Source organism: Branchiostoma belcheri, unplaced genomic scaffold (genome assembly GCF_001625305.1).
Source record: "Branchiostoma belcheri isolate BF01 breed outbred unplaced genomic scaffold, Haploidv18h27 scaffold7, whole genome shotgun sequence".
Classification (NCBI taxonomy): Eukaryota; Metazoa; Chordata; class Leptocardii; order Amphioxiformes; family Branchiostomatidae; genus Branchiostoma; species Branchiostoma belcheri.
Genome location: NW_017804353.1, coordinates 5,714,481 through 5,735,620, shown reverse-complemented (window position 1 = coordinate 5,735,620; position 21,140 = coordinate 5,714,481). Strand labels below are relative to the sequence as shown.

At 43.2% G+C, this 21,140-nt stretch overlaps 1 protein-coding gene across 1 annotated transcript in view; it reads right to left on the bottom strand.

Annotated features, from left to right (window-relative positions):
- Positions 1-21,140, bottom strand: part of LOC109484403 (mucin-5B-like) — a 41,465-nt gene that overhangs the window by 6,827 nt on the left and 13,498 nt on the right. The window contains exons 17-55 of the mRNA XM_019787651.1: positions 20,920-20,966; positions 20,663-20,754; positions 19,801-19,987; positions 19,123-19,241; positions 18,557-18,734; positions 18,159-18,247; positions 17,837-17,963; positions 17,416-17,544; positions 17,000-17,111; positions 16,707-16,795; positions 16,154-16,291; positions 15,851-15,977; positions 15,346-15,484; positions 15,005-15,212; positions 14,669-14,765; positions 13,980-14,091; positions 13,540-13,695; positions 13,012-13,168; positions 12,309-12,718; positions 8,269-8,440; positions 7,872-8,122; positions 7,466-7,637; positions 7,069-7,193; positions 6,658-6,829; positions 6,268-6,392; positions 5,860-6,031; positions 5,463-5,587; positions 5,055-5,226; positions 4,658-4,782; positions 4,250-4,421; positions 3,853-3,977; positions 3,445-3,616; positions 3,048-3,172; positions 2,640-2,811; positions 2,218-2,342; positions 1,808-1,979; positions 1,369-1,544; positions 965-1,136; positions 253-695 (exon numbers count right to left, since the gene is read on the bottom strand). Of these exons, the coding sequence (XP_019643210.1) occupies positions 253-695; positions 965-1,136; positions 1,369-1,544; positions 1,808-1,979; positions 2,218-2,342; positions 2,640-2,811; positions 3,048-3,172; positions 3,445-3,616; positions 3,853-3,977; positions 4,250-4,421; positions 4,658-4,782; positions 5,055-5,226; positions 5,463-5,587; positions 5,860-6,031; positions 6,268-6,392; positions 6,658-6,829; positions 7,069-7,193; positions 7,466-7,637; positions 7,872-8,122; positions 8,269-8,440; positions 12,309-12,718; positions 13,012-13,168; positions 13,540-13,695; positions 13,980-14,091; positions 14,669-14,765; positions 15,005-15,212; positions 15,346-15,484; positions 15,851-15,977; positions 16,154-16,291; positions 16,707-16,795; positions 17,000-17,111; positions 17,416-17,544; positions 17,837-17,963; positions 18,159-18,247; positions 18,557-18,734; positions 19,123-19,241; positions 19,801-19,987; positions 20,663-20,754; positions 20,920-20,966 (6,178 nt within the window). The remainder of the gene's footprint in view (positions 1-252; positions 696-964; positions 1,137-1,368; positions 1,545-1,807; positions 1,980-2,217; positions 2,343-2,639; positions 2,812-3,047; positions 3,173-3,444; positions 3,617-3,852; positions 3,978-4,249; positions 4,422-4,657; positions 4,783-5,054; positions 5,227-5,462; positions 5,588-5,859; positions 6,032-6,267; positions 6,393-6,657; positions 6,830-7,068; positions 7,194-7,465; positions 7,638-7,871; positions 8,123-8,268; positions 8,441-12,308; positions 12,719-13,011; positions 13,169-13,539; positions 13,696-13,979; positions 14,092-14,668; positions 14,766-15,004; positions 15,213-15,345; positions 15,485-15,850; positions 15,978-16,153; positions 16,292-16,706; positions 16,796-16,999; positions 17,112-17,415; positions 17,545-17,836; positions 17,964-18,158; positions 18,248-18,556; positions 18,735-19,122; positions 19,242-19,800; positions 19,988-20,662; positions 20,755-20,919; positions 20,967-21,140) is intronic.

The following is a 21,140-nucleotide window of genomic DNA, read 5'->3' as shown; positions in this document are numbered from 1 at the left end:
ATCCAATATCTGACGTTACTTCATACTCAACAAGTATCAGCAAGGTTTTATAGTCTTGCCTTGGCACGGTTCAGATTTATCTCAAGCCTGTCAGAGACAAGCAAGTTTTGGTAAAAGTCTGCTTTGAACTCCATTTATGTTTGTCAAAGGCATTAATCTGATGGTGTTAATTATCTACACAGCCAACTAAATGTCAACCAAAAGATATGGCAACAAAATGTTATGATATAAACAAGATATTAGTTAGCTCACCGCTATTGCATTGCCGTTCACGTAACAAGGAGGGCAAGTCGTCGTGGGTGTGGTTAGAGTTGTGGTTCCTGGAGTGGTGGTTCCTGGAGTGGTGGTTTCTGGTGTGGTTGAAGTCGTAGTAGTTGAGATTGTAGGTGTGGTGCCTTCCGTTGAGACGGTAGTTGTGGTACCTTCTGTTGTTGTGGTACCTTCTGTTGTTGTGGTGCCTTCTGTTGTTGTTGTGCTTTCTGTTGTAGTTGGAGTGGTGGTTCCTGGGGTGGTTGTGGTTGGTCCTGGTGTGGTTGGAGTGGTTTCTGGTGTGGTTGGAGTAGTTGGAGTGGTAGTTCCTGGTGTGGTTGGAGTGGTGGTTCCTGGAGTGGTAGTTCCTGGAGTGGTTGGAGTCGTGGCTCCTGGAGTGGTAGTTCCTGGTATGGTTGAAGTCGTGGTTCCTGGGGTCGAGATTTCTAGAGTGGTGGTTGTGGTGTGGTGAAGTCAAGTATAAACCAAGAAAATAAATGTCAAGAAATTGTTGAGAATTAATTCATATCTTCCACGCAAGTAGCCTGGCTTCTTTCATTGGCATACATAACTTTTTGAATATATAGATAAGAATGTGTCACTCTTGATTGTGCCATGTACTGTATATTCTATGATTATTAAGAAGTCAGAACACACATACCAGCATTGATTACATTTTATGTCTAGCATAATTTAGACATTTGAAGCTTCTTACCTGGGCATTGCCAAATCCTGCAGCATGGGTTGTTAGGATCCTCCACGTATTCCGGGTCGGCTCCGTTTGGACATGTAGGCTCTGGAACCGTTGGACATGACACAGGGTCACACCAAACTTCTCCACACTGACAGGTGCAGCTCTTACAGTCAAGGATCCATGATTCTCCACTCTGAAAGGTGTCATACAATATCTGATGTTACTTCACACTCAACAAATATATCGGCAAAGTTTTATATTCCTCCCTGGGCACGTTTTAGCTTTATCTAAAGCCTATCAGAGACAAGTAATGTTTATTATGATGTTTGAACATTTGTCAAAGCCATAAAACTGAAAAAAATTCTTACAAGAAGATATGGCAACAAGAAAATGTTATAATATAAACAAGATATTATTTAGCTCACCGGTATTGCATTGCCGTTGACGTAACAAGGAGGGCAAGTCGTCGTGGGTGTGGTTGGAGTGGTGGTTCCTGGTGTGGTTGGAGTGGTGGTTTCTGTTGTAGTTGGAGTGGTGGTTTCTGGTGTGGTTGGCGTGGTGGTTTCTGGTGTGGTTGTAATGGTGGTTCCTGGAGTGGTTGCTGTAGTGTAGTCCGGTATTAAACAAATTGAATGAGAAAAAATGTTGTCCAGAAATTCTTATGGATTGATTCATGTTCTCCAAGCAAAATGCCTGGCTTCCTTCTTTGGCATACATAACTTTTAAATAATTAGACGAGCATGTCACTCATGATTGTGCCATTTACTGTGCATTCCTTAATTGACAAGAAGTCAGAACACACATTCCAGTATTAATTGATTACATTATATAGCTCGCACAATTTAGACATTTGAAGCTTCTTACCTGGGCATTGCCAAATCCTGCAGCATGGGTTGTTAGGATCCTCCACGTATTCCGGATCGGCTCCGTTTGGACATGTAGGCTCTGGAACCGTTGGACATGACACAGGGTCACACCAAACTTCTCCACACTGACAGGTGCAGCTCTTACAGTCGCGGATCCATGATTCTCCACTCTGAAAGGTATCATGCAATATTTGATGATACTTCATACTCAACAAATATATCAGCATATATTCTTGATTTGGCACGGTTCAGCTTTTCCTACAGCCCATCACAGATAAGCAATGTTTAGTAAAAAGGCTACTTTGAACTTTGAACATTTGTCACAGACTTAAAACGGAAAAAAATTCTTAGAAGAAGATATGGCAACAACAAAATGTAATAGTATAAACAAGATATTAATTAGCTCACCCATATTGCATTGCCGTCCACGTAACAAGGAGGGCAAGTCGTCGGGGGGACTGAAGGTGTGGTTGAAGTCGTGGTTTCTGGTGTGGTTGGAGTGGTGGTTTCTGGTGTGGTTGGAGTGGTGGTTCCTGGAGTGGTGATTGTGGTGTATAGTCCGGTATTATCCAATAAGAAAAAATATTGTCCAGAAATTGTTAACTACTTACTTATGTTAACTACTAACTTATGTTACTTAATCATATTCTTCACATGCAAGTTGTCTGGCTTCTTTTTTTTGGCATACTTTACTTTTAAATAATTAGATTGGTCACTCTCAATTGTGTCATTTACTGTGTATTCTGTAATTAAAAATAAGTCAGAACACACACACCAGCATTGATCACATTATACGCCTTGCGCAACTTTAGACATTTGAAGCTTCTTACCTTCGCATATTCCAATCGTGCAGCAGGGGTTGTCAGGGTCCTCCACGTATACCAGTGTTTGTCCGTTTATACATGAAGGCACTGGAACCGTTGGACATGACACAGGGTCACACCAGACTTCTCCACACTGACAGGTGCAGCTCCTACAGTTGCGGATCCATGTTTCTCCACTCTGAAAGGTATCATACAATATCTGATGCTACTTCATACTCAACAAATATATCAGCATATATTCTTGATTTGGCACTGTTCAGCTTGACCTACAGCCCATCAGAGACAAGCAATGTTTAGTAAAAAGGCTACTTTGAACTTTGAACATTTGTCACAGACTTGAAACGGAAAAATTCTTACAAGAGGATATGGCAACAACAAAATGTCATAGTATAAACAAGATATTAGTTAGCTCACCCATATTGCATTGCCGTCCACGTAACAAGGAGGGCAAGTCGTCGGGGGGACTGAAGGTGTGGTTGAAGTCGTGGTTTCTGGTGTGGTTGGAGTGGTGATTTCTGGTGTGGTTGGAGTGGTGGTTCCTGGAGTGGTGATTGTGGTGTATAGTCCAGTATTAACCAATAAGAAAAAATATTGTCCAGAAATTGTTAACTACTCAATCATATTCTTTACTTGCAAGTTGTCTGGCTTCTTTCTTTGGCATACATAACTTTTAAATAATTAGATGAGCATGTCACTCTCAATTGTGTCATTTACTGTGTATTCTGTAATTAACAAGAACTCAGAACACACACACACCAGCGTTACTCACCTTATACGCCTTGCGCAACTTTAGACGTTTGAAGCTTCTTACCTTCGCATATTCCAATCGTGCAGCAGGGGTTGTCAGGGTCCTCCACGTATACCAGTGTTTGTCCGTTTATACATGAAGGCACTGGAACCGGTGGACATGTCACAGGGTCACACCAAACTTCTCCACACTGACAGGTGCAGCTCCTACAGTTGCGGATCCATGTTTCTCCACTCTGAAAGGTATCATACAATATCTGATGCTACTGCATACTCAACAAATATATCAGCATATATCCTTGATTTGGCACTGTTCAGCTTGACCTACAGCCCATCAGAGACAAGCAATGTTTAGTAAGAAGGCTACTTTAAACTTTGAACATTTGTCACAGACTTAAAACGGAAAAATTCTTACAAGAGGATATGGCAACAACAAAATGTAATAGTATAAACAAGATATTAGTTAGCTCACCCATATTGCATTGCCGTCCACGTAACAAGGAGGGCAAGTCGTCGGGGGGACTGAAGGTGTGGTTGAAGTCGTGGTTTCTGGTGTGGTTGGAGTGGTGGATTCTGGTGTGGTTGGAGTAGTGGTTCCTGGAGTGGTGATTGTGGTGTATAGTCCGGTATTAACCAATAAGAAAAAATATTGTCCAGAAATTGTTAACTACTCAATCATATTCTTTACTTGCAAGTTGTCTGGCTTCTTTCTTTGGCATACATAACTTTTAAATAATTAGATGAGCATGTCACTCTCAATTGTGTCATTTACTGTGTATTCTGTAATTAACAAGAACTCAGAACACACACACACCGGCGTTACTCACCTTATACGCCTTGCGCAACTTTAGACGTTTGAAGCTTCTTACCTTCGCATATTCCAATCGTGCAGCAGGGGTTGTCAGGGTCCTCCACGTATACCAGTGTTTGTCCGTTTATACATGAAGGCACTGGAACCGGTGGACATGTCACAGGGTCACACCAAACTTCTCCACACTGACAGGTGCAACTCCTACAGTTGCGGATCCATGTTTCTCCACTCTGAAAGGTATCATACAATATCTGATGCTACTGCATACTCAACAAATATATCAGCATATATCCTTGATTTGGCACTGTTCAGCTTGACCTACAGCCCATCAGAGACAAGCAATGTTTAGTAAGAAGGCTACTTTAAACTTTGAACATTTGTCACAGACTTAAAACGGAAAAATTCTTACAAGAGGATATGGCAACAACAAAATGTAATAGTATAAACAAGATATTAGTTAGCTCACCCATATTGCATTGCCGTCCACGTAACAAGGAGGGCAAGTCGTCGGGGGGACTGAAGGTGTGGTTGAAGTCGTGGTTTCTGGTGTGGTTGGAGTGGTGGATTCTGGTGTGGTTGGAGTAGTGGTTCCTGGAGTGGTGATTGTGGTGTATAGTCCGGTATTAACCAATAAGAAAAAATATTGTCCAGAAATTGTTAACTACTCAATCATATTCTTTACTTGCAAGTTGTCTGGCTTCTTTCTTTGGCATACATAACTTTTAAATAATTAGATGAGCATGTCACTCTCAATTGTGTCATTTACTGTGTATTCTGTAATTAACAAGAACTCAGAACACACACACACCGGCGTTACTCACCTTATACGCCTTGCGCAACTTTAGACGTTTGAAGCTTCTTACCTTCGCATATTCCAATCGTGCAGCAGGGGTTGTCAGGGTCCTCCACGTATACCAGTGTTTGTCCGTTTATACATGAAGGCACTGGAACCGGTGGACATGTCACAGGGTCACACCAAACTTCTCCACACTGACAGGTGCAACTCCTACAGTTGCGGATCCATGTTTCTCCACTCTGAAAGGTATCATACAATATCTGATGCTACTGCATACTCAACAAATATATCAGCATATATCCTTGATTTGGCACTGTTCAGCTTGACCTACAGCCCATCAGAGACAAGCAATGTTTAGTAAGAAGGCTACTTTAAACTTTGAACATTTGTCACAGACTTAAAACGGAAAAATTCTTACAAGAGGATATGGCAACAACAAAATGTAATAGTATAAACAAGATATTAGTTAGCTCACCCATATTGCATTGCCGTCCACGTAACAAGGAGGGCAAGTCGTCGGGGGGACTGAAGGTGTGGTTGAAGTCGTGGTTTCTGGTGTGGTTGGAGTGGTGGATTCTGGTGTGGTTGGAGTAGTGGTTCCTGGAGTGGTGATTGTGGTGTATAGTCCGGTATTAACCAATAAGAAAAAATATTGTCCAGAAATTGTTAACTACTCAATCATATTCTTTACTTGCAAGTTGTCTGGCTTCTTTCTTTGGCATACATAACTTTTAAATAATTAGATGAGCATGTCACTCTCAATTGTGTCATTTACTGTGTATTCTGTAATTAACAAGAACTCAGAACACACACACACCGGCGTTACTCACCTTATACGCCTTGCGCAACTTTAGACGTTTGAAGCTTCTTACCTTCGCATATTCCAATCGTGCAGCAGGGGTTGTCAGGGTCCTCCACGTATACCAGTGTTTGTCCGTTTATACATGAAGGCACTGGAACCGGTGGACATGTCACAGGGTCACACCAAACTTCTCCACACTGACAGGTGCAACTCCTACAGTTGCGGATCCATGTTTCTCCACTCTGAAAGGTATCATACAATATCTGATGCTACTGCATACTCAACAAATATATCAGCATATATCCTTGATTTGGCACTGTTCAGCTTGACCTACAGCCCATCAGAGACAAGCAATGTTTAGTAAGAAGGCTACTTTAAACTTTGAACATTTGTCACAGACTTAAAACGGAATAATTCTTACAAGAGGATATGGCAACAACAAAATGTAATAGTATAAACAAGATATTAGTTAGCTCACCCATATTGCATTGCCGTCCACGTAACACGGAGGGCAAGTCGTCGGGGGGACTGAAGGTGTGGTTGAAGTCGTGGTTTCTGGTGTGGTTGGAGTGGTGGTTTCTGGTGTGGTTGGAGTGGTGGTTCCTGGAGTGGTGATTGTGGTGTATAGTCCGGTATTATCCAATAAGAAAAATATTGTCCAGAAATTGTTAACTACTTAATCATATTCTTCACATGCAAGTTGTCTGGCTTCTTTCTTTGGCATACATTACTTTTAAATAATTAGATTGGTCACTCTCAATTGTGCCATTTACTGTGTATTCTGTAATTAAAAAGAACTCAGAACACACACACCAGCATTAATCACATTATACGCCTTGCGCAACTTTAGACGTTTGAAGCTTCTTACCTTCGCATATTCCAATCGTGCAGCAGGGGTTGTCAGGGTCCTCCACGTATACCAGTGTTTGTCCGTTTATACATGAAGGCACTGGAACCGGTGGACATGTCACAGGGTCACACCAAACTTCTCCACACTGACAGGTGCAACTCCTACAGTTGCGGATCCATGTTTCTCCACTCTGAAAGGTATCATACAATATCTGATGCTACTGCATACTCAACAAATATATCAGCATATATCCTTGATTTGGCACTGTTCAGCTTGACCTACAGCCCATCAGAGACAAGCAATGTTTAGTAAAAAGGCTACTTTGAACTTTGAACATTCGTCACAGACTTAAAACGGAAAAAATTCTTACAAGAGGATATGGCAACAACAAAATGTAATATAGTATAAACAAGATATTAGTTAGCTCACCCATATTGCATTGCCGTCCACGTAACACGGAGGGCAAGTCGTCGGGGGGACTGAAGGTGTGGTTGAAGTCGTGGTTTCTGGTGTGGTTGGAGTGGCGGATTCTGGTGTGGTTGGAGTAGTGGTTCCTGGAGTGGTGATTGTGGTGTATAGTCCGGTATTAACCAATAAGAAAAAATATTGTCCAGAAATTGTTAACTACTCAATCATATTCTTTACTTGCAAGTTGTCTGGCTTCTTTCTTTGGCATACATAACTTTTAAATAATTAGATGAGCATGTCACTCTCAATTGTGTCATTTACTGTGTACTCTGTAATTAACAAGAACTCAGAACACACACACACCAGCGTTACTCACCTTATACGCCTTGCGCAACTTTAGACGTTTGAAGCTTCTTACCTTCGCATATTCCAATCGTGCAGCAGGGGTTGTCAGGGTCATCCACGTATATCAGTGTTTGTCCGTTTATACATGAAGGCACTGGAACCGTTGGACATGACACAGGGTCACACCAGACTTCTCCACACTGACAGGTGCAGCTCCTACAGTTGCGGATCCATGATTCTCCACTCTGAAAGGTATCATACAATATCTGATGCTGCATACTCAACAAATATATCAGCATATATTCTTGATTTGGCACTGTTCAGCTTGACCTACAGCCCATCAGAGACAAGCAATGTTTAGTAAAAAGGCTACTTTGAACTTTGAACATTCGTCACAGACTTAAAACGGAAAAAATTCTTACAAGAAGATTTGGCAACAACAAAATGTAATAGTATAAACAAGATATTAATTAGCTCACCCATATTGCATTGCCGTCCACGTAACAAGGAGGGCAAGTCGTCGGGGGGACTGAAGGTGTGGTTGAAGTCGTGGTTTCTGGTGTGGTTGGAGTGGTGGATTCTGGCGTGGTTGGAGTGGTGGTTCCTGGAGTGGTGATTGTGGTGTATAGTCCAGTATTAACCAATAAGAAAAAATATTGTACAGAAATTGTTAAGTGTACTGATTCATATTCTCCAAATGCAAGTTGTCTGGCTTCTTTCTTTGGCATACCTACCTTTTAAATAATTAGACGAATATGTCGCTCTCAATTGTGCCATTTACTGTGTATTCTGTAATTAACAAGATGTCAGAACACACACACCAGCATTGATCACGTTATACGCCTTGCGCAACTTTAGACATTTGAAGCTTCTTACCTTCGCATATTGCAATCGTGCAGCAGGGGTTGTTAGGGTCCTCCACGTATTCCGGATCGGCTCCGTTTGGACATGTAGGCTCTGGAACCGTTGGGCATTGCACAGGGTCACACCAAACTTCTCCACACTGGCAGGTGCAGCTCTTACAGTCGCGGATCCATGATTCTCCACTCTGAAAGGTATGAAACAATATCTGATGTTGCTGCATACTCAATAAATATGTCAGCCTATATTTTTGACTTGGCACGGTTCAGTTTTACCTACAGCCCATCAGAGACAAGCAATGTTTAGTAAAATGGTTACTTTGAACTCTGAACATTTGTCACAGACTGAAATCTGAAAACATTCTTACAATAATATATGACCTCAACAAAATGTAATAGTATAAACAAGGCATTACATAGCTCACCGGTATTACATTGCCATACTCGTAACAAGGAGGGCATGTCGTCTTGGGTGTGGTTGGAGTGGTGGTTCCTGTTGTAGTTGTTGGAGTGGTGGTTTCTGGTGTTGTTGAGACTGTAGTTGTGGTGCCTTCTGTTGAGACGGTTGTTGGGATACCTTCTGTTGTTGTGGTACGTTCGGTTGTTGTGGTACCTTCTGTTGTTGTTGTACCTTCTGTAGTGCAAAGGTCACAACATAGCACGCGCACTTCATAGTCCAAGCACACCTTTACGTGCGTTTCGAGCTGCAGTTCACCACGGCAAAGCAGTCCGACCGAAGCATCGCAAACTACACCAACCTGTCCGGCTTCAGCAACGGTCAGGTGATTACCTTCGGAATTCACATCCGCTGTTCTACACTGAATTTCGGTCGGCTGCCAACAAAAACTGTAGTAGTGTTCCCTCAGGTGAGGGTAAGTTTCGTTATCGGTCGTATCGATAATAGTATCAGAATTCATCCACTCTGACCACGCACAGCAAGGGTGGAGAGTTGTGGTTGGAGTCGTGGTTCCTGGTGTGGTTGGAGTCGTGGTTTCTGGAGTGGTTGGAGTCGTGGTTTCTGGAGTGGTTGGAGTCGTGGTTTCTGGAGTGGTTGGAGTCGTGGTTTCTGGAGTGGTTGGAGTCGTGGTTTCTGGAGTGGTTGGAGTGGGTGTTCCTGGAGTGGTGATTATGGTGTATAGTCCGGTATTAAGCAATAAGCTTAAGAAAAAAATAGTTTCCAGAAATTGTAAAGGACTGATCGATATCCTTCACATGCAAGTTTCCTGGCTTCTGTCTTTGGCATACATTACTTTTAAATAATTAGACGAGCATGTCGCTCTTAGTTGTGTCATCTGTGTATTCGGAAGTTAACAAGAACTCAGAACACACACACCAGCATTGATCACATTATACGCCTTGCGCAACTTAAGACATTTGAAGCTTCTTACCTACGCATATTCCAATCGTGCAGCAAGGGTTGTAAGGGTCCTCCACATATATCAGTGATTGTCCGTTTATACATGAAGGCACTGGAGTCGGTGGACATGGCACAGGGTCACACCAAACTTCTCCACACTGACAGGCGCAGCTCTTACAGTCGCGGATCCATTCTTCTCCACTCTGAAAGATATCATGCAATATTTGATGATACTTCATACTCAACAAATATATCAGCATATATTCTTGATTTGGCACGGTTCAGCTTGACCTATAGCCCATCAGAGATAAGCAATGTTTAGTAAAAAGGCTACTTTGAACTTTGAACATTTGTCACAGACTTAAAACGGAAAAAAATTCTTAGAAGAAGATATGGCAACAACAAAATGTAATAGTATAAACAAGATATTAGTTAGCTCACCCATATTGCATTACCGTCCACGTAACAAGGAGGGCAAGTCGTCGGGGGGACTGAAGGTGTGGTTGAAGTCGTGGTTTCTGGTGTGGTTGGAGTGGTGGTTTCTGCAACAGTGGTCGTGGTTTCTGGTGTGGTTGGAGTGGTGATTTCTGGTGTGGTTGGAGTGGGTGTTCCTGGAGTGGTGATTATGGTTTACAGTCCGGTATTAACCAATAAGAAAAAAATATTGTCCAGAAATTGTTAACTACTTAATCATATTCTTCACATGCAAGTTGTCTGGCTTCTTTCTTTGGCATACATTACTTTTAAATAATTAGACGAGCATGTCACTCTCAATTGTGCCATTTACTGTGTATTCTGTAATTAACAAGAAGTTACAACACACACACCAGCATTACTCACCTCATACGCCTTGCGCAACTTTAGACATTTGAAGCTTCTTACCTACGCATATTCCAATCGTGCAGCAGGGGTTGTCAGGGTCCTCCACGTATATCAATGTTTGTCCGTTTATACATGAAGGCACTGGAACCGTTGGACATTGCACAGGGTCACACCAAACTTCTCCACACTGGCAGGTGCAGGTCTTACAGTCACGGATCCATGATTGTCCACTCTGAAAGGTATGAAACAATATCTGATGTTGCTGCATACTCAACAAATATGTCAGCCTATATTTTTGACTTGGCACGGTTCAGTTTTACCTACAGCCCATCAGAGACAAGCAATGTTTAGTAGAAAGGTTACTTTGAACTTTGAACATTTGTCACAGACTGAAATCTGAAAACATTCTTACAATAATATATGACCTCAACAAAATGTAATAGTATAAACAAGGCATTACATAGCTCACCGGTATTACATTGCCATACACGTAACAAGGAGGGCATGTGATCGTGGGTGTGGTTGGAGTGGTGGTTCCTGGTGTTGTTGAGACTGTAGTTGTGCCTTCTGTTGAGACGGTAGTTGGGATACCTTCTGTTGTTGTGGTACGTTCGGTTGTTGTGGTACCTTCTGTTGTTGCTGTACCTTCTGTAGTGCAAAGGTCACAACACAGCACGCGCACTTCATAGTCCAAGCACACCTTTACGTGCGTTTCGAGCTGCAGTTCACCACGGCAAAGCAGTCCGACCGAAGCATCGCATATTACACCCACCTGTCCGGCTTCAGCAACGGTCAGGTGATTACCTTCGGAATTCACATCCGCTGTTCTACACTGAATTTCGGTCGGCTGCCAACAAAAACTGTAGTAGTGTTCCCTCAGGTGAGGGTAAGTTTCGTTATCGGTCGTATCGATAATAGTATCAGAATTCATCCACTCTGACCACGCACAGCAAGGGTGGAGAGTTGTGGTTGGAGTCGTGGTTCCTGGTGTGGTTGGAGTCGTGGTTTCTGGAGTGGTTGGAGTCGTGGTTTCTGGAGTGGTTGGAGTCGTGGTTTCTGGAGTGGTTGGAGTCGTGGTTTCTGGAGTGGTTGGAGTCGTGGTTCCTGGTGTGGTTGGAGTGGTGGTTTCTGGTGTGGTTGAAGTCGTGGTTTCTGGTGTGGTTGGAGTCGTGGTTTCTGGAGTGGTTGGAGTGGGTGTTCCTGGAGTGGTGATTTAGGTGTATAGTTCGGTATTAAGCAATAAGAAAAAAATAGTTTCCAGAAATTGTAAAGGACTGATCGATATCCTTCACATGCAAGTTTCCTGGCTTCTGTCTTTGGCATACATTACTTTTAAATAATTAGACGAGCATGTCGCTCTTAATTGTGTCATCTTCTGTGTATTCGGTAGTTAACAAAATGTCAGAACACACACACCAGCATTGATCACGATATACGCCTTGCGCAACTTTAGACATTTGAAGCTTCTTACCTACGCATATTCCAATCGGGCAGCAGGGGTTGTCAGGGTCCCCCACGTATTCAGGATCCAAGTATACCGGATCGGATCCGTCTGGACATGGAGGAACCGGCGGACATGGCACAGGGTCACACCAAACTTCTCCACACTGACAGGTGCAGCTCTTACAGTCACGGATCCATGATTCTCCACTCTGAAAGGTATAATACAATATCTGACGTTACTTTATACTCAACAAATATATCAGCATTATATTCTTGACTTGGCACGGTTCAGCTTGACCTAAAGCCCATGTTTAGTAAGAACTCAAGGCTATTTTGAACTTTGAACATTCGTCACAGACTTAAAACGGAAAAAATTCTTACAAGAGGATATGGCAACAACAAAATGTAACAGTATAAACAAGATATTAGCTCACCGGTATTACATTGCCGTACTCGTAGCAAGGAGGGCAAGTCGTAGTAGTGGGTGTGGTTGGAGTGGTGGTTCCTGGAGTAGTGGTTCCTGGAGTGGTGGTTCCTGGTGTTGTGGTTCCTGGAGTGGTGGTTCCTGGTGTGGTTGAAGTCGGAGTTGTAGTTTCAACTGGCGGGGTGGTTGTACATGTTTGCGGTATCACAGGCAATGTTGTAGGACACACTTCAACACACTCTCGTGTGTACTCATTCAACAAGGTGCCGTTTGGACAGGTGGGGTGACAACCCGCGAGGCACGGTAGAGTACATTCGTGCCATTCTTCGTTCTGACAGGTTTCTGCACATGGTTGTCCGCATGGATGGTAGTGCCAGACACAGTCACCTTCCTCTGTATTGTAGTCTTCACACTGTGTGGCTGTATGTGGAATAAGCAATATAAAGATGCCATACGTTTGTTACAGGCTTAACACAATTTCTACACTGTGGTATTTTCTAGTATACATTCAGTATGTCTACTACTTCGGGGGCACTGACAAATGTGGCAAATGTTTGGCAAAGGAGTATTTTCTACCATGCAATATCATATTTATGTCTGGTGTTCTTAAAACAAGACCTTTCATCTACGTATAAGTGGCTACTCATACACTTACGCTTTGCTGATATGGTCAACAGTAACGAACTAAGGAACGATAACGAAGGCATTCTTACGGCACAATTCTGGAGTACGCCATCTGATAGGGATACCAGCCTCTCCACAGGCATGTGCGTATGCTGCCACGGCGGTACAGAAGCACTCACAGTCCCCTCCAATGTCGCATGCACAGGAGTCATCAACACAGGCTTCGTACCAAGGATAGGGGTCAATCTATGACGAATCAAGATAATGGACAGATTAAATTCTGTGTACTATTATACTATTCATTTACCACTCCATTTGACTTTGAAACGGCAATACGAGGAACTGCGTGTGTGCTTTGAGACTCTCTAAAACTGGTCTATTATTCTTTGGAATTTAGATCGCGTGGTCAAAACGGTACGTTTCGTCATCTCATGAACTCAGTGGATTGCATCGCCGTGCTCAGAAATCATAATACATCGAATCATAGCAGGTAAGTATGATCCAGAACTCTCAGAACATTCAGGCGAAACACGAAAGGATAGCTATCAATGATGCTAACTACTGCAGAATTATCTATGTACATGTGCATCTGTTTGGTTTGAAGAAGAAAACATTACCGTGGAATGGCACGGTTGGAAGACAGCTGCATGTATGATGGCGCACTGTCGCCGTGCCCAGGGGACGCGGTGGCGGTTGAGCAGGCATGGACTGAGCCATAACGCGGTGGCATTCTCTTCTTCATTCATGAGGGTTGTCACACACAATGGGTTCACCTGAAAGAAGAACGGAACATGTAGGAACATTAAGATTATCACATTTTCGAAAGAACACATATGACAATACATGTATGATAATGAAATGGCAGTGTTTCGATAGAAATGTTGTGAGGAATTCTACACAGATTCTACTGTAGTTACTGTAATATTTATTCTAGATTTACATGATGAAAAAGAAAGAAAATTAAGTGTTCTTGCTGTAGCTTTTAGAGATTTACCAGTACATGTGCTTCCTACAAGTCTAGCTTAATAGAACATGAAGTGCCTTATGTCACATTTACCTGCCAGCTGGCCGCGAACTGCTCCGGCTGCACGGCGATGTCCAGGGCCCTGGTGGTGAAGTCATTCGCCTGGTTCCCGTCAAAGTTTCCACACAGACCACACACCTTTCCTCTGTAACATGAACGGCCATTATAATGTGTTGAAAGGTAAAATTTTCGATCCAACACAAAGAATGGTTCTCATCACCTAGAGCTTTCGACAAGTTACTCTGGTCACTTCCTCAATGGGTCAGTCTACAGATTGACTGGTCGAAAGCTCTAGATGAGAACCATTCTTTGTGATGGATTCAAAGTTATCACTTTAAACATGTAACACAGATTAGCTTTCATGAAGCCATTTTTAAGGATCAAGCAAAGGTGCACTACATCCATTCTAATGAGACGACGTGTGATCTTATATCTCATTCTAATAAGCCCATCAAATTAAGTGATAATTTCAATCTTCTTGATCATGATGTATGGGTTACAACACCAGCCTACGCTGCCTGTGGCCCACAAGTATTGTACTGTTTGCAATTTCAATAAATCAAATCAATCAAATGATTACGTGCTGTTTTGGCATCACGAGTCTCGCAACCATTCCTTTGCGTTGGCGGCTGACAACAACAGTCGGTTTCGGCAAGTGAGTTGAAGATAATAAGTACATTACTGGGTGTAATTGTAACAGCATCTGTCGTTTCCAGTATTACCTGAATTGTGGGGCCAGCATGACGTACACACGGGTTCCGAAGTCCCACATCACGGTCAGACCATGGTCGGTCGTCAGGATCAGGAAAAATCCAACTCCTGTGATTTAAGTCAAGCAGCAAAAGGTCAGGCACTTGAACATATACAATAGAATATCGACTACAACAAAAACCACACCAAAATTACCAATCACTGATTCTTATCAAACACTTAAGGGCATTTTACTAAACAACGTTGGGGGCGAATACGCGACGATCTTGGTGTGTACACCGAAGGAGAAGGCGACATTGCGCCAGTATTGGCCAGTATGTAGCGCAGAGACAATGAACACAACTTACGTCTAAAGTTGTAGGTTACACTGAGGCACGGGTCGTGTATACCCGGCAACGGGCGAACCTCCGGCTCTCTCGGTCGGTCTTTGTAGAAAATGATCTGTACAGTTTGTAACTTGATGGTGACAGTCTTGATGCAGGTCGCTCCAAACAAACCGCAGAGTTCGTTCTGTATGTGCACGCGGAAGGTTCCTTCCCTGCCACCACAGAAGTCCTGAAACATCAGGTGTTATTGTAAGTAAACAAAGACACACCCTAGCAGCATTCGTGTTATTTTATTCTATTTTTGGCATGCCAAACGTTATGATTGTTCAACAGATAGTTGCAAGATGAAATGACATCCCCACCGTGGCGAATTCGTAAGTGCAGGTTCCGTAGAAATGGTAGCGGAACCCGTCGAACGTGATGTGGTGCGCCTGTCCGTACGCGGTGCAGGTCCCCGTGCAGTCCTGTGCAGAACACTGCCAGTCTCCACCCTGACACGTACTGTAGGGACAAAAGATGGTGAAACTCAGGAATATTTAGATTGATACACACAACTCAAGCTTTTAAACACAGAAGCTTTCAGATGATATCCGCCATCCTTCTTCAGCTGCTAAAAGAGAAGGTAGTCAAAAGATGCGACACAGAGATCCAATGAGGGCCAAACACCGAGGCTTGTGCTTGAGTTACGGTCTATCATGTTGCCTACAGTACGTCGATGGCAAGATTAAGAAAGTCACGTTTCCCTGCTATGGATGATACACATGCCACGATAGATTCTCCATGGGGAGATTTTATCAACTTAGTTAACCTCATTCTTCTAGTGACATGGTTACATCTGACTATTGATAAGAAGTCCATATCGTTTACCATTGATTGCAGTCCATTTGAATGGTCTCTCCCGATTGGTAGCTTTGTCCGTTGTGGTAACAAGGGCACTCATAGGGGAGGACGCACTCATAGCCGACCTGTACCAGACCTCCTGGACACATGCATCCTGCAAAATGTACATTGGAATCAGTATCTCGTAGTGTAAGGCACAAAACAATTCCTTATCCTATCCCTAGTAGGCAGCAACCATAATTATATAGCTCTGTTAAGTGCTGTGTTTTATGACCGTCAAGCAAAGAATTATAAAGAATCTCCAGGGATATTGTGTACAACATCATGTACCTGAGATGCACTGGTTGGAGATGCACTGGTCGATGATGTGCATGTTCTGACATGTCGCCCTGCACTCTGTGCCCTTGGAGCCAGGGTTGGCAAAACAGCTGAAGAAGAAGAACGGCGGTATGCACATGGCAAAGCGACCTGCAATGGCAAGGAAAACAAATAAGTGAGAAAGTATAGCCCAGTAATGAAATAGGGGATGAGGCTCTTGTTGGATCTGGTTACTTGGGGAACTCATTTATTAGGGAACTCATTAATTATTTATAAGTTTATTAATACAGTTCCTGAAATTGGCGCCATATAATCACCCAAAACAAATCAGACACTGCTCAAAACCATCTTTCATGTGCAAAGATCGACAATCGGTAACACCGTGGTGTACGGTTCACTATCTGGGTAACCAGGGCACATAAGTGACCCGGGCTTGAAAGGTCAAAGTGTAAACACCAATGCCTGGTTATCCAAATAATAACCATGCATCCGTGGCGCGAACTCTATCAAGCACACAGTACAACCAATTGTCGATCTAAACCTAACATTATAATGTAGCACCTACCTTCTCGATCGCGAAGTCCTCCCACAGCCTTGTCATCCGTTGGTTGGACTGAGGAATCATAGCACTCCATGACACCATCCTGGCAGTAGCTGAAAAGAAAAACGTTACGTCAAATGAGTACCAACTCACATCTTCCTGTCACTTACATTATTCTTATAACAATCCTTAGGTCCAAACATTAACGTTGAAACGTCTCCCTGTGAGGTTATCTTCCTATGACTTGTTTGGTTCGTTTCATTGTTTGCTTCTTCTCCTTGGTCAATACAGCCTATCGAGAGCACCATCCAACTCACCATGTTGATCCCTTCCTATGGATGGCCTCATTCGGTCTGTAGAGTTCTCCGTGGTGGTAACAGGGGCACTCCGACGGGAGAACACAGTTGTCATCCTCATCCAGGTACATTCCTGAAGTCATAATAACAGTTAGCTGCAATCCGTTTGGCCTGGCCAATGCTTTTCCGAACCTCGTATCATAGCTACAGGCTAATAAAAACACAACCGATAGTCTCCAGTAAGTATAGCCAATGGTACGATGCTATTTGCATGTTGATGTTGTTCATGTCATTGTGTTCATACAATAAGAATTAACCTTGTGGTACTGTTCAGTCTAAAGATTACTCATTTACTGTGTCTATATCTCTCAAAACTTTCTTTCCTGTGCTACATTTGTATCATGAAGGTATATGTGATAGTATTGTGATCCCCGTACCTTGTGGACAGTTGCATCCCTCCACACACTCGTCGTCACACCCCTGGATGGGGTCAGACAGGGACCTGCAGGTGGACGTACAGGAGGACCCACACTGCTGCATCTCCTGTCCGCCACTGCACTCAACAGCTGGAACACAAGAAAATACACTTCAGGTTTAACACTTTACAGAGTGTGCAAATAAATGTATTTGCTCGTGAATGCTGCTGAGTAAACCCATTGTCATTGTTCTGTGTACAAACATCAAAATAATACGACTTTGTTCAAGAATATCGGAGATCTTGAAAGTGACATGTGTGAAGTAGAACTGCATGTGTGCAACAAATCAAAGTTACTGTTATTGGTAACGTTACATTCGGGCTTATGCTTCAAGACTTTCTGCAGGTTAGCAGCAGACAGTAGTACAGTAGTTTGCACTTACGGCATAGTTCTGGTGATCTCCACTCCACAGGGACGTAGTTCTTGGCACAGGCTCGCGCGTAGTTAGCCACAGCGGAGCAGAGACACCTCTCCCCCATCTCACACTCACACACGTCAAACAGACACTCCTATCGGGCAAGCAGATGACTTGTGTGATCCATACATGATATGTAGAATGACCATTAAATGGTTTTACGCCAGTCAATGACGGTTTGGATGGAATGGAATTAGATTATCACATTAAGAATGCCACAAGAAGTATGAAAATTGGAATGACTGATCAAAAATCAGGAATCCATTATGTGTTTCACAGGGTTATCTACCTTGAAGTATGGGTCTGGTCGCACAACCAGATGACAGGCAGCAAAGATGGGACTGTTGATGACGCCACACATGGAATCGGCGTAGTCAGCTGGAGGTAAGGAAATCAAAATTGTGTCAGTGAAACCTTGTTTATTATCTACATATCTTATGTAACAGCAGAAAGAGCTAAGAGCTGAAAGGCAACCGATAAATGAAAATGTGGCCAAAATCAACAACTGTTCGCGTTTGAGCATCACGCGTCGATTCATCCAAGGAAATCGTTCTGTATTTTGGTTGTTCTTGCAACCAGATTGTTAAAAACCAAATTGGTGGGTACATCAGTCTTACAATGTTCGACAAGAAACATCATCGTAAAGTTAGAACATTTGCAGCTATATTCATAATAGAACACAGTTACCTCTTTGTGTGTTCACCGCACAAGCCTCCAGGATCTGGTCCCTGGGTACGTCCAGGCAGTCTGCGTTTGCCTTCCAGCTGTTGCCGAAGGCCGCCACGGACGTCTCGGGCAGACCTTTCACCGTGAAGTCGTCCATCTGGTTCCCGTTGAAGTTTCCACAAAGTCCGCACGTTTTGCCCTACATGTGGAAAAATTATTACAGATTCCTAGACCACCAGAAAACGAGCAGAAGGCTGATTTGTTTGGTTAGCTATCATATGTATCTCGAAAGTCAAACCTCCAGGATTTTGTATCCCTATGTATCGGTACGTCAGACTTGAACGTAAAAATTTAGAGCATCAAGGCAGCATAACATCTGAATAAACCTTGTGATTTTTTTCTCCCTCAAGGACAGTGAAAACAGCCCTGATAAGAGGACATGGAAGGTAAGGTAAGGTAAGGACTAATGTTTATACAATTTTCATAGCAAAATATTTGCCATTGGTATCATAAATGCCTCACGATTACATGACTATCTCTAAAACATAAATAATCGGACAGTGAAACACGTTTTGCTGCGGTCGTACCTTGAACTCCGGGCTGACGGTGACGTACATCCGGGTCTCGCCGTCCCACTCAACGATCAGGCCGATCGATGACGTCAGCGACACGAACATGGACGAGGAGCGATGGATGATGATGTCATCTACGGTAACATTGGCATCAACATTGACATTCAATTATCAACCGACGTAAGCTGAAGTAGGTGGTTCCTGTTTTTACAACCCCCAATACACACACACACACACACACACACACACACACACACACACACAGCATATACATCTATGCTGTACGTACACGCACACACACACACAAACACACACACACACACACAGGTGGCAAGGTGATCTAGTGGTTGGGGTTAACGTTGTTGACTCTAGGTTCGATACCCTGGCAGGCCCCAATGTTGTGCCCTTGGGAAAGGCACCAAGGCCTATTTCCTCACTCGACTCAAGTGAAAATGAGTTCCTAGCTTCGGTTAGGGACATCCTCTCGAATGGGACATAAAACTGGAGGTCCCATCATTTGAGGAGAGCCACACTTCGAGTGGGTTAATATTCCAGTCCACATCGAAGCTTGTACTTACCGTAACTGGTGTGATGCGCCTAAAGGCTGTTGACTGATTACGCGAAACAAACAAAACACATGTACACTGCTCCATACTGGTTTCACACTCTACTGTATATGATCTATTTTCTTACCTTGAACATACGGCAGTGTGACGCCGACGTTAGCCACGCTGACGGCCCCTCCCTGGTGAAACGTCACCATGACGTTCTTCCCGGAGGACTTCAGGACGATGGTGGCGGTCTTGGTGCAGGTGACGGCCGAGTCCAGCCCACAGGGCAGGTTTTCTGTGTAGACGGTGAACAGTCCGCTTCCACAGTCCTGCGAAAGGTTCATGCATTGTTGCTTGTGAAGATATTCTCTTCTTACGTTGATGAAGGCAATGTTCAAAGACAAATCATACTCTACTCCTGGATAAATTACGAATATTATTTCCAGAAGTCATCTCATATGACATTGATTTATCCAGTGGTAGAGTTTGAATTGTCTTTGAAGATTCACCGAGCGGTTTAATCGCCACATGCCCGCGCACGTAAAATGGCGTCGTTGCACAACTAGCGCTACGAGCAGACAAAGTTAAAAGTTGGGCCGTAAACTACACATTAGCCGAAGATTCTCTTCTTTTTTCTTAAAAAAAACCAAAACGTTACAACTTCCACTACTGTAAACACATGTTAGAGGACTTGTTGACATTTTTTTCTTTTATTTATTTTTTTTTTAATATTCCGAAACAAGCAATCACAAGACGTGGTGACGGCACACTCAAGTTTTTTTCACTTATATTAATGCCGCCACCAACACAGGGACAGGACAATACTCATTTACACCTGAGCGAAGTGAGGAAAGTCGTGTTAAGTGCCTTTCCCAAGGGCACAAGATCGGTGGCATGTCAGGACTCGAACCCGGGGCCTCTGGTTCCGAGTCGAGAACGCTGCCGCTACGCCACACGACCTCACTTTTTCTTTTATCGTTGACATATAAGAATGTCGTCCCTACCTTGGCCAGCACGTACTGACAGTCTCCCATGAACGTGAAGCGCCGCCCGTCAAACGACTCGTAGTGGGGATCTCCGGTAGCCGAGCAAGTAGCTGGGTGGGGAAACAGTCATGATTTCATATATACGCGTACTATATACGTGTCATCAAAAACTACTGAAACATTCAGTATTGGCAAAGGATGCTCCAGATGACAATAGTCATAGAAAGCTACGACGCAAAAAAAAATGAAGAATGTTGTACTCGAACAGTACTTACCTGGGCAGTCGTGTTCTGTACATGTCCACCTTCCACCTTCACAGAAGCTGAAATCCAAACACACGCTTACTATGTTTTTTTATGTTTAAGAAATTAAGTCTTAAAAGCCAACATTGATATGGAATAAGACCATGACAGAAACTTATCATTTTTCCAATAGATGAGCACAATCTAAAACCCATTACGTCTTTGTATGTGATATAATCCATGAATTGAGCAGC